General features: G+C 49.8%; 2 protein-coding genes across 3 annotated transcripts in view; one reads left to right on the forward strand and one right to left on the reverse strand.

Moving 5' to 3' along the window:
* Positions 1–5,716: 5,716 nt before the first annotated feature.
* NPPA (natriuretic peptide A) lies at positions 5,717–7,218 on the forward strand. Its single transcript, XM_019756322.2, has 3 exons — positions 5,717–5,991; positions 6,091–6,417; positions 6,928–7,218. The coding sequence occupies exons 1-3, from the start codon at positions 5,869–5,871 to the stop codon at positions 6,937–6,939; spliced, it is 462 nt and encodes a 153-aa protein (XP_019611881.1). The 5' UTR covers positions 5,717–5,868; the 3' UTR covers positions 6,940–7,218.
* A 2,389-nt stretch (positions 7,219–9,607) lies between these two features.
* Positions 9,608–14,249, reverse strand: part of CLCN6 (chloride voltage-gated channel 6) — a 29,408-nt gene continuing 24,766 nt past the window's right edge. For both annotated transcript variants that reach the window (XR_012497061.1, XM_019756293.2), the window contains exon 23: positions 9,608–13,096. Coding sequence is in view for 1 of the 2 variants with exons in the window: in XM_019756293.2 (XP_019611852.2) it covers positions 13,016–13,096 (81 nt within the window). In the remaining variant the exon portion in view is untranslated. The remainder of the gene's footprint in view (positions 13,097–14,249) is intronic.

The following is a 14,249-nucleotide window of genomic DNA, read 5'->3' on the forward strand; positions in this document are numbered from 1 at the left end:
CTAACCGCCTGAGCCACCGGGCCGGCCCCTCCTGGAGTATTTCTAAAACCAAGCTCCTTACCTGCCCTGGGACACGGACCCCACTCTTGTGCCCGGAGCTCTCTTGTCTCGGCCGCACTCAGCCCCTGCCCTTGCCACTTCCGCTTCCGGGCACACCAACCCTGCTTCCACCCAGCAGCACTGCACCGTCCTGCCCGAGGACTTCCTCTGGCTGCCGGAGCCCAGTTGGCTCCCTCTGGGACAGGAAGGAAGTGCTGGGAAGTTGTCATAGGACCAGGAGCAGCAGTCAACCCACATTTGGCAGGAGTGGGCGTTCAAAAACCCCCGCACCCTAGAGTCACAAGTGACATCCATCTCACACTGGTTCCCACAGTCCTTTGCAGGAAGGGGGGTGAAACCGGAGCCTATGGTGGTCATTAGCTTCCTTCTTACCCTGGTCATGTCCCCTCTCTCTGATGTTTCCTGGGATTGTCTCCAAAATAAACTCATTTGCTTGAATCCTTGTCTCAGGTTCAGGAGAACCCAAACTAAGAAACTGCTCTCAAATGCTTAAACCTTCTCCCAGGGCCCCACCCTCAATGATTAGAGCCCTGGGAATCTTCCTTGGCTCTGTTTTCCCTCTGAATCACCCAGGCACGCACCCAGGTCCACTCCTCTTTCCTTCAGGCACCTCCTACACACCAGCCTCACTTCCGTTCCTGGTTTAGACCCTCGCCACTCATGCAAACATTGGTCAGCTTCCTAACTGGCCTCTCCACCCCAGACTCCCTGATCTGGCTCTTCCTGCACTGGGGAGAGAGCAGAACCTTCATGCTTCAGCATGAGGGTGACTCCCCCTCCCTTGAGGTCCCCAGGGAGGGCAAGGTGCAGCGCTGGACACTGAAGTATGTACTTTGTGTGTGTGTGGCAGGGGGAGGTAGAGGAGAGGCACTGAAGGCAAACTCATTGATTCAATCTTTCATATTCAATCATTGATTCAAACATTCTAAAGACTCAGTATGTGCCAGCCCCATGTGAAGTGCTGGCGTACAGTGGGGTCCTGTAGCTGATTCATGGCCTGCCTCATACCTGCTCAGCCTCTGGCTTCCTGGCTAACGCAGCCTTAGCAGTAGCTGACCTGGTTCTCATGCTGCTATCCGACACCCCCTCCACTTCCAATATCACCCCAACAGGATCAACTGGCAAGGAGGGATTGCCAGGCCAGTCCATCAGCGGACTGGACCAGGGAGTCTCTTTTCCCTGGCCACTGCCTGAAGGAACTGGGTAACACAGAAGTGCAGGGGACTTAATGCCCTGGGGCAGGGGTGGGGTAAGAGTGGTGGTGGCTTTTTGACCAGTGAGAGACAGGAAACGGAAAGGGGCCCACAGATAAAGTGCTTGTGATGGATTGAATTAGGTCCCCCTGAAAGATTTGTTGAAGTCCTAAAGCCCCAGAACCTCAGAATGGGACTTTATTTGGAAATAAGGTCATCGTAGATGTAATTGGTTACGATGAGGTCATACTGGAGTAGGGTGGTCTCCTCCTCCAATATGGCTGGTGTCCTTATTAAGAAGAGACAGACAGACAGATGGGGAAGATGGCCATGTGATGATGGAGGCAGAGACTGGAGAGATGCATCTGCGAGTCAAGGAACGGAGGACGCCCACAGCTACTAGAAGCTGGAAGAGACAAGGAAGGGTCCTCCCACACAGGTTTCAGAGGGAGCCCTCCTGACACCTTGATTTCAGACTGCTAGCCTCCAGAACTGTGAAGCATTTCGGTGGTTTTAAGCCACCCAGTTTGTGGTGCTTTGTGACAGCACCCTACGGATCTACTGTAGTGCCCTCACCCTTTTCTCTCCTCACAGACTGGTCCACTGTGCCAGGCTCCAAGAAGCTCTCTGGAGATGTTCAGCATGACCAACCAGCCACTGAGGTGTTTTTGCAAAACTGTGGCCAGCTTGGTAGCATATCACCTTATATTTGCTCTCTCTCTTTCCCTACCTGTGGTGGGCAGCCTCTGAGATGGCCCCCAGTAACGATCATCTCCCAGCATCCATGCCCTTTGTAATTTCCTCCCTTTTAGTGTGGCCTGGACCTTGTGACTCACTTCTAATGAACACAGTGCTGCAAAAATGATGGGACACCACTTCCCAGATTAGGCTACAGAGAGACTGTGGTTTACATAATTTCCCTCTCTCTCCCTAAAGAAAGTCAGTTGCATCTCTATGGAGAGGCCCATGTGGCAAGGAACTGACACCTCCAGCCAACAGTCAGCAAGGACCCGAGGCCTGCCGACAGATACAGAAGGGAGCATAGAAGCATATTCCCCAGCCAAGCCTTGAGATAACCACAGCCCTGGCCAACATCTTAACTGCAGCACCTGTGAGAGCTCTGAGCAAGGAGCACCCAGGAAGCAGGGCACATTCCTGACCCATGGAGACTCTTAGATGATAGATGTGTGTTTTCTTAAGTTGCTAAGGTTTGGGGTAACTTGTTACACAGCAGTAGCTAACTAACACACTACCTCACTTTTCTTTTGTTCTGTGCTATTTCTTCCTTTGAACTGGATCCCCCATAAAGCTTTAACAAATGAATTTTTCTTTGGGCTTTGTTTTCTGGAGAACCTGCTCCCATTTCCAGTCCCAGTGACCTCCATATTGTACCAAAGAAACAGACCCTCATTTTCAAAGTCAGAAGTAACCATCCCTCAATATGCAACAGTGTCCTACCCATTTTTCCCAACTGGGGCTTCTGCTTTGGATGATTTGGGTCTGAGAGTCTTCAGTGGCTCATCACTTGCTGGTCTCAGAAAAGGGCATGGAAGGCATTAAGTGATGGGTTTTTCATACCACTCCTGCACATATGTGACCTCGCAAGACCTCATGGCTCCATGAAGCAGCCCACAGCATCCCCATGGATGGACGTGAAGCCAAACACAGGGCTGGAAATGGGAGATGCCCCCATTCTGGATTCTCCCACCCATTTGCAATGTTCATTTCTTATATGAGTAAAGATGACTTCTTTCCAGTGATAAAGAAATAAAGGCTTTTGATTTTTCAGCTAGTGAGAGAGGAGGGGGTAAGTGTGTGTCTCTGGTTTTCTGTGCCCTTTGCTTTTCTTCTCTCTCACTCTTACAGGCTGGCTTCTTAACACCCCAGTAAATGTCTACACCTCCTCCCACACACACCAAAGTTGAGCAGGGACATGGAAATGAAGAGAAACTTTACATCAAGTCATTTTTTTGTTTCAGGCTCAAGTCAAAGGCTTTAGTGGGATTTGGGGTAGTAAGTGTATTTGGGAATTGTCTGTTTTCACTGGGGCCAGTTAGTGCAGGAGGTGGTATTGGTTCTATACAAAGTCTTCAGAGCAATGAAACTGACTGTTCTGTTTCTTTCAGCCCCGTTCCACCAACAAACAACAGACAAACAACCCTGGCAAACAGAATAAACTCAACAAATGACACTCATACCCTACTCTAGTTTCACTCCGGAGGAGGAAAATTGACTTTAATAAAAGGAGGTGGGCAAATTCTGAAATTCTCTTTCTGGAACGTTGGATGGGACTTCTGCTTCTCTTGGGCCACCTACAGACTTCAGAAGTGGCTGAGGACAGAGGCCACCCGCCATGCCATGTTGCCCTTCTGGAAGTCTTCGTCCACATGAAAGACCTATCTTAAAGGGCATCACCAGGGGACTCGCTGTGTGACGCACGCAATTCCCTCCAGCGTGGCTGCTCACTGAATCCTCTTCGCTAATAATAACCCTGCCAACCAGGCAATTAAGCTCTGAGCACATTCCAGGGACTCACCAGGATATGACGGTTCTTTGCCCCCAGAGATCCTACTCAGAACTGCACCCATTTCGGATTTCAAGTTGAGTTTGGCTGGCCCAAATCACTTACGGCAGAGGGCTCCTTTCTCCTTCTGTCTTAGAATAAAATCACCCTGGATACTTCTCGTGCTCTCTGGCCACGCACTGCCCTGCTTTCCTGCCCTCTTGAAGTATAACAGCCTTTCTGCCTTTCCGCTTGGTCAAGCTGGGGAGGGGTCTGGTCAGGAGGGAGAGGATCATCAAAATACATTTCCTGGGCTTCCGTGAAGTAGATCAAAACGTGTGAAGTATGTCAGTGGGTTATGGTTGGATGTAGTGCTTTTCTTGAGACAGTTCACACACACACACACACACAGACTTGCCAAGCACACAAAGCTACAGCTCCCAGGGCAGGGGGCAGGTGAGATGCTGTTGTTTGGAGGCAGCCTGAGAGATTGGGAACAGGGGTGCATTTCATCAGAGACTGTACCTGAAGGGCTTGTAAGAAGCAGCGGTATCCGTGAAATGGGTTAAGAACATGGGCAGTGGAATCAGACCTGGCGGTCCAGTCCTAGTTCTGCCGCTTATGAGCCAGGTGACATCGGGCCAGTGACATAAGCTCAGCCTCAGTTCTGTCCCTCTGTCAATGGGAACACTACTACCCACCTCATGGGGATGGGGATGAAAATTCAATAATCCACATAAATAAAGCTCCCGGCACATTACAACTGACAGTGCAGGCAGGAGTATCAGCATTTTGCAATTATATAACACTTTCCACTTCAAAACAAGTTCACACTTTATTAGCTGACTGGAGCCTCATGATAACGCTGAGGGGTGAAGGGGGCAAGTTTTTACCGATGAGGAACTGGTTTGTTTGGGGCGACAATGCAGGTCTCTCAACACGGCAAATGCAGTGCTTTCCTTCCATTGTACGCTGCGTTGAATCACATGCTAACGTTGAATTCAGTGCTTAGGGAATGGAGACCACTCAGTAAGCGTGGGCAGCCTCGCTGCCTGTTATTTCTCTTTGGGGGCCGGGAAAACTGAGACTCCAGTGGCTCATCACTTGCCTGGCCATCGGAGAAGGACATTCAGGGAAACTGCATGTGCCACATTCCCTTCCCACCTCACTCTATCAGCCAGCTCGTCATGGGAGCTCTCCTGGGAAGGATGGGGTATTTAAAGTTTCACACTCAAAGAATCTGAGCTTCTATGAGCAGGGAAATGAAAACGTCCGCCTTCCTCTCAGCACCTATCTCCCTCAACACCTTGGAGGGGAAGATTTGCAGAGGGCTGATTGTGCTCCCAAAACTTTTCTTGGTTCCTATTTGGGAGCTGAATTCTTGGGACATTCATCACATTTGGTTCCCCGCTGACTTTGTACTCCGGGAAAAACTCTTCACCTGACCATGGAGAGTGAGCGGCAGGAGTGAGGGCAGCCCTGTTGGAGGGAGGGGTTCTGCCCTCACGGCTGATGAGTCAGGTGTGAGGCCAGCTGGAGCATCTGGACTAATTTGTCCCGAGCAGCCAGCTGTCTGCCATTTCCTCCTCTCCCACCCTTATTTGGAGGCCCTGACAGCTGAGCTGCAAACCAAGCAGGCAAGCTGGGCACTGGCCAACTGTCACTCTGCTTTCCCCGCATGGGTTCCGTTGCCTTGCGAGGAGAAAGAAGCCTGAGGCATCGCTGTGAGATAACCAAGGACTCTTTTTTGCTCTTCTCACACCTTTGAAGTGGGAACCTCTTGAGGCAAATCAACAAGAATGTGGCTCTTGCTGCCGAGGTCCCCGGGGGGTTGTTGGGGCTGCTCAAGGCGGAGGGGCTGTGACAAGCTCTGCTGGACAGATAACTTTAAAAGGGCATCTTCTGCTGGCTCCTCACTCAGCTGCTTTATCGCTGCAAGTGACAGAATGGGGAGGGTTCCATCCCTCTTGCTCTCTCGGAGAGCTGGGTGGCTATAAAAAGAGGAGGCGCAGGGCAGCTGGAAGACAGAGACGGACGGAGGCCAGTAGTGGAAAACCAGAGAGGAGAGAGAAGAGGCAGCAAGCAGCAGACCACTCCTTGACTGACGCCAGCATGGGCTCCATCTCCACCATCACCATCAGCTTCCTCCTCTTTCTGGCATTCCAGTTCCCAGGGCAAACCAGAGCTAACCCCCTGTACAGCTCTGTGTCCAACGCTGACCTGATGGATTTTAAGGTAGGGCCAGGAAGGGGGCACGGTCTGGGGCCAGGGGGCTTTGTGACATCTGCCAGTCAGTAAGACCTCTTCCTTGCCTTGTGTTTTCCCTCTGTAAAGAATTTGCTGGACCATTTGGAGGACAAGATGCCTTCAGAAGATGAGGTCATGCCCCCACAAGCACTAAGTGAGCAGAATGAGGAAGCTGGGGCAGCTCTCAGCCCCCTCCCTGAGGTGCCTCCCTGGACCGGGGAGGTCAACCCAGCCCAGAGAGAAGCGGGTGCCCTTGGGCGGGGCCCCTGGGACTCCTTCGATAGATCTGCCCTCCTGAAAAACAAGCTGAGGGCACTGATTGCTGCCCCTCGGAGCCTGCGGAGGTCCAGCTGCTTCGGGGGCAGGATGGACAGGATTGGAGCTCAGAGTGGACTCGGCTGCAACAGCTTCCGGGTAAGAAAAACGGGATGGAAAGGGGATGGGGAGGAAGGAAATTGTGTTTTCATCGAGACTCACACCTTGTCAAAGAATACCACCAGGGGCCAGCTTCAGTAGGACAGGGACCAGCATAGAAGCTTACTCCCTTGGAAATTTCTGCCCCAACTTGGTGGGTGCCCCATGAATCTTGGGACAATGACATCATTCCTAGCTATAGCCTGCTTAGAAAATGCCAAGGAGAAAAAAGTGACTGCCACGAGAACAGGACCCTTCCAACATTCATGGTGCCAAGTCACCTTCATACTGCTGGGCTATTGGCTGTTCATGTTCCTCTCTGGAACTGTCAGACCCCAAAGGTCAATTGCAATAGACCAGCTTCTAATGAGCAACTTGTTTACCAGTTCATGAAATTCAGTGGGTCGTCAGGCTGAAGAGGGGGCTGGTGGGAAGTGAGCAGTCGTATAAAGCTGACGTTTCCAGTAGAGCCAGGTCACTGAACCAAACATGTCTGTGTTCTCTTTGTAGTACCGAAGATAATGGCCAGACTCCGGCAGATTGCAAGAAACCCTCTTCTCCTGGGGACTCTCACTCAACTTTGTCCCATCTCCATGATACCGAGTTGTGACAAGCACCCTATTCAAGCTGCAGCCTCCTATTAACATTTGTCACATTTTATGCTAAATGTAGATCAAGTGGCTTAACTGTGGCTTCCCCCTCTCTCTCACCCCATGCATTAAATTTTAGGGTAAACCCTCACCTGTTACTGAAAGAGATTTGAAAATGAATAAACTTCAGCACCACGGACAGAAGCCCAAAGCTTGTGTTGGCGTGATTTCTTTCTGTTTCCTGGGTAAAATAATTCAGCCTGATCATCCTTTTCAATTTTACCTTTTCTCGGAGAGAAGAATGCGCAGTGTCTTTCTTCCTCCCTTTAAAAAATAATTAACAAACTTTATTTTTTAGAGCAGTTTTAGGTTCACAGCAAAATTAAACAGAAAGTAGATTGCCTTAGAGACACCCTGCCCCCCACATGCTCAGACTCCCCGTGTAACATCCCCCACCAGATGGTACATTTGTTACAGTTGATGAACCTGCATTGACACGTCATTATCACCCCAAGTCCATAGTTTACGGAGTTCACATTCTGTGGGTTTGGACAAATTCTTTCCTCTTTTCCTCCTCCCTCTCCTGTTTTTTCTTTTCTTTTTTACTTTGAGGCGGGGTGGGGGGTACTCAACTGCAGTTCTCAACCTGCTTTTTCACTCCAGCCTCATCATAGATCTTGAAAAAGCCCTGGGAGACAGAAAGGGCATTTATTTTTCAGATTTCCTCAGATTCAGAGCACTTATTTATTAAAAGCAAAACAGAACTTACAAACATCTGAGCTTTTTTTCTGGTTACATCTAACATAGCTTGTACATAACAGGTGGTTTTTGCAGACTGAGTACTTTTTGGTGACGGCTTTTTTTTTTTTTTTTTTTTAAGACATTTATAAAATGAGGGCAGTAAATTTTCTGGTACATTTGGAAAGTTAGCTGCTGCGGCTGAGTAAATTGCACTTTTAATTTTAAGAAGAGTAGGCAGAGAACTTGGGTTTAAAAGCCAAGTGAAAAACATTTTTAAAAAAAGCTAAGTGAAGAAATGTTTGCTATGCTCACAAATTGCAAGTTTATGTCCTTTGGGGGTACTAACACGTGTTTAAAAAATAGCCACCACTTTTCCCTAATTCAGGTCCAAGGTGCCTGGACTTGTAGATTTTACTGAGGTGGGAGCCACTGGAGAGATGCTATTCCTTTGTATCTGCTTCTGAAAAGGTGTCCTAAGCAGAAACAACCAAGCACTAAGTTCATCTACAACAGGCAGTAAGTAGTTCTCTAATCTATCTCCCCACCGTTACACGTACACCTCACTTTACACATCTGCTTCTATGACCTTCCTCCAATACCCCTACATGTATACTGTCACTTCTCCATGACCTTATTTATGCTGTTCCTTCCACCTGGAATGTCCCTTATCCAGGGCTCCTGAGAACACCTACACCTTCTTCCTCAAGGCTCATGGTGAATGCCACTTCTTCCTTGAAGCCTTCCCTGACTATCCGACAGTTTGTCTTGGTGCGCAGTTGTGTGCGTCCCTGGATTGCAAGCTCCTTGAGGTTAAATGCATCATTAGTGCCCCCGGCACACATGGCACAGTCCCTGCTCTATACATGTCCATGAAATTGTCTTCATCTTGCACAGAAAGTGGGAAAAGACGTAATAAAGTGGCAATTCACTCCTTGTAGAGGGAATGGGGGGGCAGAAGTGAATTGATGGTTAGGGAGTGGAGGTGGGGAAAAAATTATGACCTAACCACTTCAATAAAAATATTCCTTATGTGGATTTCAAACACAGAAGGGCAGAAAAACAAGATCAGAGAAGGACAAGGGTAGAGATTGGAAGAAGAATCTGTCCACCCCAGGCTCCTGAGGTCTGGCACTGGGGGCGTGGGAGTTGCTAGGAGGGGAGGGTGGTGAGATGGGCACTCCCAAGGTGTCACCGTGACACAGTGGGTTCTCACTGAATGGAATCCACTGAAAGTGCCAAATACACAGAAAATGTCTCTGGAACTTAGGAAACTTGGGGATAGATAGAAGGGCCTGAATGGACTGAGACCATTTCTACTGCTGATAGAATGGCATCGTGAAGCAGATCAATTAGAGACAAAGAAAGTCACATTGCTGGCCAAACCAGAAGTGAACAAAAAGCCATGACAGATGGCACCGACAGAAGCTGGCCATGAGGTTGACACATCTAGACTCAGCATCAATTTCATTCCTTCTGGTTGGCTATCAGGGGCATCTGCTAGTGGGACAAATTCCTAAACACGCACTGGCAGGAATTCTCCACCTATTGCTTTGGGAAGCAGCAGCTGGAAGGAATAGGCAGGTTTTTACAGGAGAAAAGGCTAAGCAAACAAAATCGAACAATGTTAAAGGGAAGGGAAACAGAAGAGAGGTACCTTTCTGGTTTCTGCCAAGATCCAAAGGCCTAAATTGGTTATTAAGGTAGGAAGTGGTCTCCTGTGATGAAGTCTTGCTGGGAAAACTGTATCAGGCGAGTTCTGAGACAATAAAACTACATTCTAGCTTTGCAATTTTTACATATTAGAAAGAGTAAAATAAAAACCAAGTACCACTAAAGAAAGAACACTGTGGAGACAAAAGGACAAAGGAGACAAATGAGGATGTTTTATTCTCCCCCCCCCCCACTCCAGTTCAAGCCAGTTGTTTCTCAGTCTAGTTGTGTAGGACACAGCTCCCTGGCCCATGCTGGTGTTATGAGCCTTGCGCTCCCCCTGCTGAGGCAGTTGGTCGCTAGTTGTCAGTGGGCCACTCACAGCAGCTCATGGCAGCTCTCGCCGGCTGCTGGCCACTTACGCTGGCCACCGGCTGTTGGTAGCCCACAGGAGCACACAGCAGCCCGCTGCAGCTCATTGCAGCCCAGCTCCAGGGAGAGCTGTTGCTCACAATCTTAGCTGTAGAGGGCGCAGCTCACTGGCCCATGTGGGAATCGCACCAGCGACCTCAGTGTTGAGCACAGCGCTCCAACCACCTGAGCCACCTGGCGGGCCCCAAGATGTTTTATTCTGACCTGTTAAAGTTACAAGGAGAATTCCAAGTTCCAAAAGTTCAAATAAAAATAGAATTTTACAAATTAAACAAAAAGTACAATTTATATACACAGTGGAATTAGTTAACATTATCACATAAACAAACAGTGCAAACAGAGAAGGAAGCTGCTGTCAAAACGACCAAGGTCCACAGGAGCCGCGGGGCAATACTGTCTGCACATCAATACTGCGGGCCCCAGAGGGCACTTCCAGCCTTTCCTGAGGCTTTCTTGTCACCAAGGGCTCTGTGAGCGTGCAATTTTGCATCAGAAACATCAGATGGTTGGTTGGCTCAAACAAGCATCCATTCCAGTCAGGAACCGTTCATTAAACAAGGTCAGAGCAAATCATCCCCCAAGGTGCAAGGGTCCCACAGCCAGGAGGGACTCCTGCCCCACCCCCCCTCAGCCCCTTGGCCAGGGAACCACGAAACACCAAGCTGGAGACAAAACACAATCACCGCTTGCCAAACCCAGAGCCCGTGCGGATTTTATCTATGAAGGAGCCAGATCATCGGGAGGTCATGGGGCAGGTAATAGTGAGATGCTGAAAACGCAGGTTTCTAACAGAAATCATAGGAGCGAGGCTTCCAGTTACTTTGTTACAAGTGGAGCAGTGGTTGTGTGTGGGCTTATCTTATCTGGAAAGGACAGACGTTAACAGAGGACAGAAAACAACGTTCCTTTCCAAAGGGGCCTGGGTTTGGGTCCTCCTTGGCAGCCACCCAGTCAGTTCAGGGCGAGGCAGGCATCTGCATTCTGCCGTTTATCTCTGGACTACACCGATGGGAACATCTGGTGACTTAAGAGCAACACTATGTGCACGAGGGGTAAATTTCAACGACATTCACCCAGGCAGCCTCGAGGCCAGCGGCTGGTGACCCGGACCCCTGGAGACCAGGGGTCCTCCTGCAGGACTTTCGCTCTGCCAATTTCAGCGAGGGCTGGGAAGAGGAGATTTCAGTTTCTAGGATGGGCCGTCACTACATTGTCCTGACTTGTGCAATTGGTTTCCTTCTTCATAAAAGGAAGGAGCAACGTGGCCAAGCTCTGAACGCTGCTCGAAAATAAAGTGGCAGCTAGTTGAACACAATCATATTTAGAAGGGCTTGCCTTTTTTGGTCCTTGTGAGTTCACGAACAATTTACTGGGCGTTTCATCCACATTTCACAAATGCAGTGCATCCGGGGTTGAAATACTTCGATGTCCAAGTCCTTTTGGTCTACGGGATAAGAAAATGGGAAGAACGGAAGAGGCCACAGTCCCTTGGAAAAGATCCTGAAGCAGCTGACTCAATTAAGTGGGATTATTATTCCCTCATGTGTGTTGAGCACAAGACCTGAGCCAGCAAAGTGGGACCGACACCCACCCCCAGATGAAAGGGGCTGGCATCTGAAGTCAACAGGAGGCCGGGGGCAAGGGAACGGTGTTGCCAGGGCCAGGTACCAATGCCCTCAGGCAACTTCCAGGATTTAAAACAACAAAAAACGAAACCTAAATGCAAATGAATGCCATCTTAAACCCAAAGCACATCTGCCACTGGGTTGCCTGATGGGCCTAGGATGCTGACAAACATGGAGCGAGCGCAGAGGAAGAGGAAAGTGCAAATGCCCGACACCCAAATGTTCCCTCTGGTACCCGTGCAGAGGGAGGGCCAGTCAGCCTGGAGACAAACTAAGTCACTGAAAGACGGAGGGAGGCTGCCTGTGTTTGATGCTCAAAGCTTGGGGCACATGCTGGCAGGAAGCCTCTCTCCCCCTCCCTACCACAGCCAGCCGGCAGCACGGCAGACCCTCCTGAAGATTCCATTTCTGAGCCCCTCAGAAGGCTGGGGATGTAGGCAGGGGAGTGAGACGGGTTTGTGAAGGGCAGACACCCTTCTCGAATAAACCATCTGTTTTTATCCTAACACTCAGGCGCTTCAAGCCACATCACGTACCTTGTAGTGGTCACTGGCTCAGAGCTCACTCCTTTCCATTTCAGAAATAGCTGTACCATTCCCCAGAGCCGGGCAGGTTTATGTAGGGGTGCTAGGCTTTTAGTTAACTTGCGGTGGGGGTGGGGGTGGGGTAACGCTAAAATCCTCTTGACTGTGGCTGCTTTACCAGGAAGACGCAGGTAAAAACTTAAGTGTAGTAATTCAGTGGAGGTGAAAAGGAGCAGGGACAAATCAGGGTAAACACGTGTCACTAGGGGACCATGTAATTTGGGAAATGGAGAGAAAGTTCAATGTTAAAAACCAGGGCAAATAGAAACCTGACTCTATTGTCAGACTTATCGTTCAGAGTATCAGTGGGATTTGAATGCTTTGTGCTTCTGGAAGGTGGTGGTTCTAAGGAGACTGAAACCCCGGGGGCCAGACCAGAGCACCAGAGCTCACAGCCCAGAAGCAGAACGTTTCCCATAAAATGAAATGTTGCAGATGTTAAGCTGAGTCTCAGCGAAGGAAGGCCTCCCTGAAACATGGGTCCTTTTCTCAGTGCCCAATTCCTGAATTTAGTAACTCACTTAATTTTGCAACTGGCACTCCCCCAGTGTTGGCCCTGCCACAGTCTCCCCAGCGTAGTGTAAGGCAACAGCTGGGTTCCCCAGGAGAGCCGCGAAGAGGGGCCAGGGACACGGCCGTGGGTGTCGCCCTCCAGCGGGTGTGAGGCCTAACTTCCCTCTTGGGCTCTGGCACTAGTGGGTGGAGGGGCCTGCGCCTGCACCAACACTAGATGGTAGGAACTCAGGGAGCAGGAAACAGGAAGATACTTGCTGAGAAAGTCGGACAAGTCCCAACTCTGATGGCTCATTACCATCCCGGCATCTCTGACCAACAAAGCATTCGATGACTGGTAGGCTTTCCGAGCGAGTGGGTGACTGGGAGCCTTCCGCGCCCCGGGCCAACCCCAGCTAGCCGTGGTGGCAGAGCACGCGCGAGCCGCCTCCCCGGGCCGCTCCAGGAGAGGGTGGGCTGGCCCTCAGAGGGTCTGGTAGTGCTGCCGCAGACGGGCCTGCAGGAACTCGTACGTCAGGTTGTGACGGGTAATGATCCCAACGATCTAGGAAAGGAGAAAAAGACACAAGTCACCTGCACAGTAAAACCCACGGGGGCAACAACATGAGTGAACACAGCTCGCCTGGCCTGCCACGAGGAGCAGAGGAGACAGAAGCTGGTCCCGTGCGGTATGAACAGACGTGCCAACGTGGTCGGGACACTCACTTCAAAGGCTACCTAATTTCTAGATGGAACGAGATAAACAGATAACTAGGGTTCATAAACTGGAGGCCAATGGGACAAATTTTGCTCCAAAAAGGCTGTAGTTGGGCCAGCTGAAATCTGAATCTGTATCTTATTTTACTATAATAAAAGACCGAGTCTTATATTAATTTTTGCTCCAAAAGACTCATTAGAGCTGATCATCCGGCTACGTCTTATTTTCGGGGAAACCCGGTATATTTGGTCTGCGTCCTAATTCCTGGCAAAAAGCTCTTAAACCCTTAGACTTTCCTAAGGGATAAGAGTAATAGGGTGTCTTTTATTATTCATAACAAACCCCTTTCAACCATACCTAAGTTTATGTTAATGATGAAACTTTTATAAAGCCCCTAAGGATGGGGAGGGGTTGCCAGGGGAACCAACCACATGTTTAGAGGACTAGAACTTTAGCCCCACCCCCTACCTGTGTGTGTGTGTGGGGGGAGGGGCTAGAAGGTAACTAGGTCACCAACGGCCAACAATGTAATCAATCATTACTATGTACTGAAGCGTCCCTTAAAATCCCTGACTACAGGATTCGGAGCGCTTCTAGGCTGGTGAACACGTTAGGTACCAGGAGGGTGGCGTGCTGAAGGGGGCACTGAAGCTCCACGTCCCTTCCCACATACTTTGCACTGTGCATCTCTTCCATCCAGTTGTTCCTGAGTTACATCCTTTCACAATAAAGCAGTAATCTAGTAGGTAAACTGTTTTCCTGCGTTCTGTGACTGGGGGTGGTGGGAAACTGATTTCTAGCCAGCTGGTCTGAAGCACAGGTGACAACCCGGACATGGACATCTGAAGTGGGGACCATCTTGTGGGACTGAGCCCTTCACGTGTGAGATCTGCTATCTCCAGGTAGACAGTGAGTTAAATTGTAGGACAGACATGCAACTGGTGTCCAGAGAATCAGAGAATTGCTTGATGTGGGGAAACCCCCGCGCATCTGGTGACAG

Source organism: Rhinolophus sinicus, linkage group LG06 (genome assembly GCF_036562045.2).
Source record: "Rhinolophus sinicus isolate RSC01 linkage group LG06, ASM3656204v1, whole genome shotgun sequence".
In the NCBI taxonomy this organism is placed as follows: domain Eukaryota; kingdom Metazoa; phylum Chordata; class Mammalia; order Chiroptera; family Rhinolophidae; genus Rhinolophus; species Rhinolophus sinicus.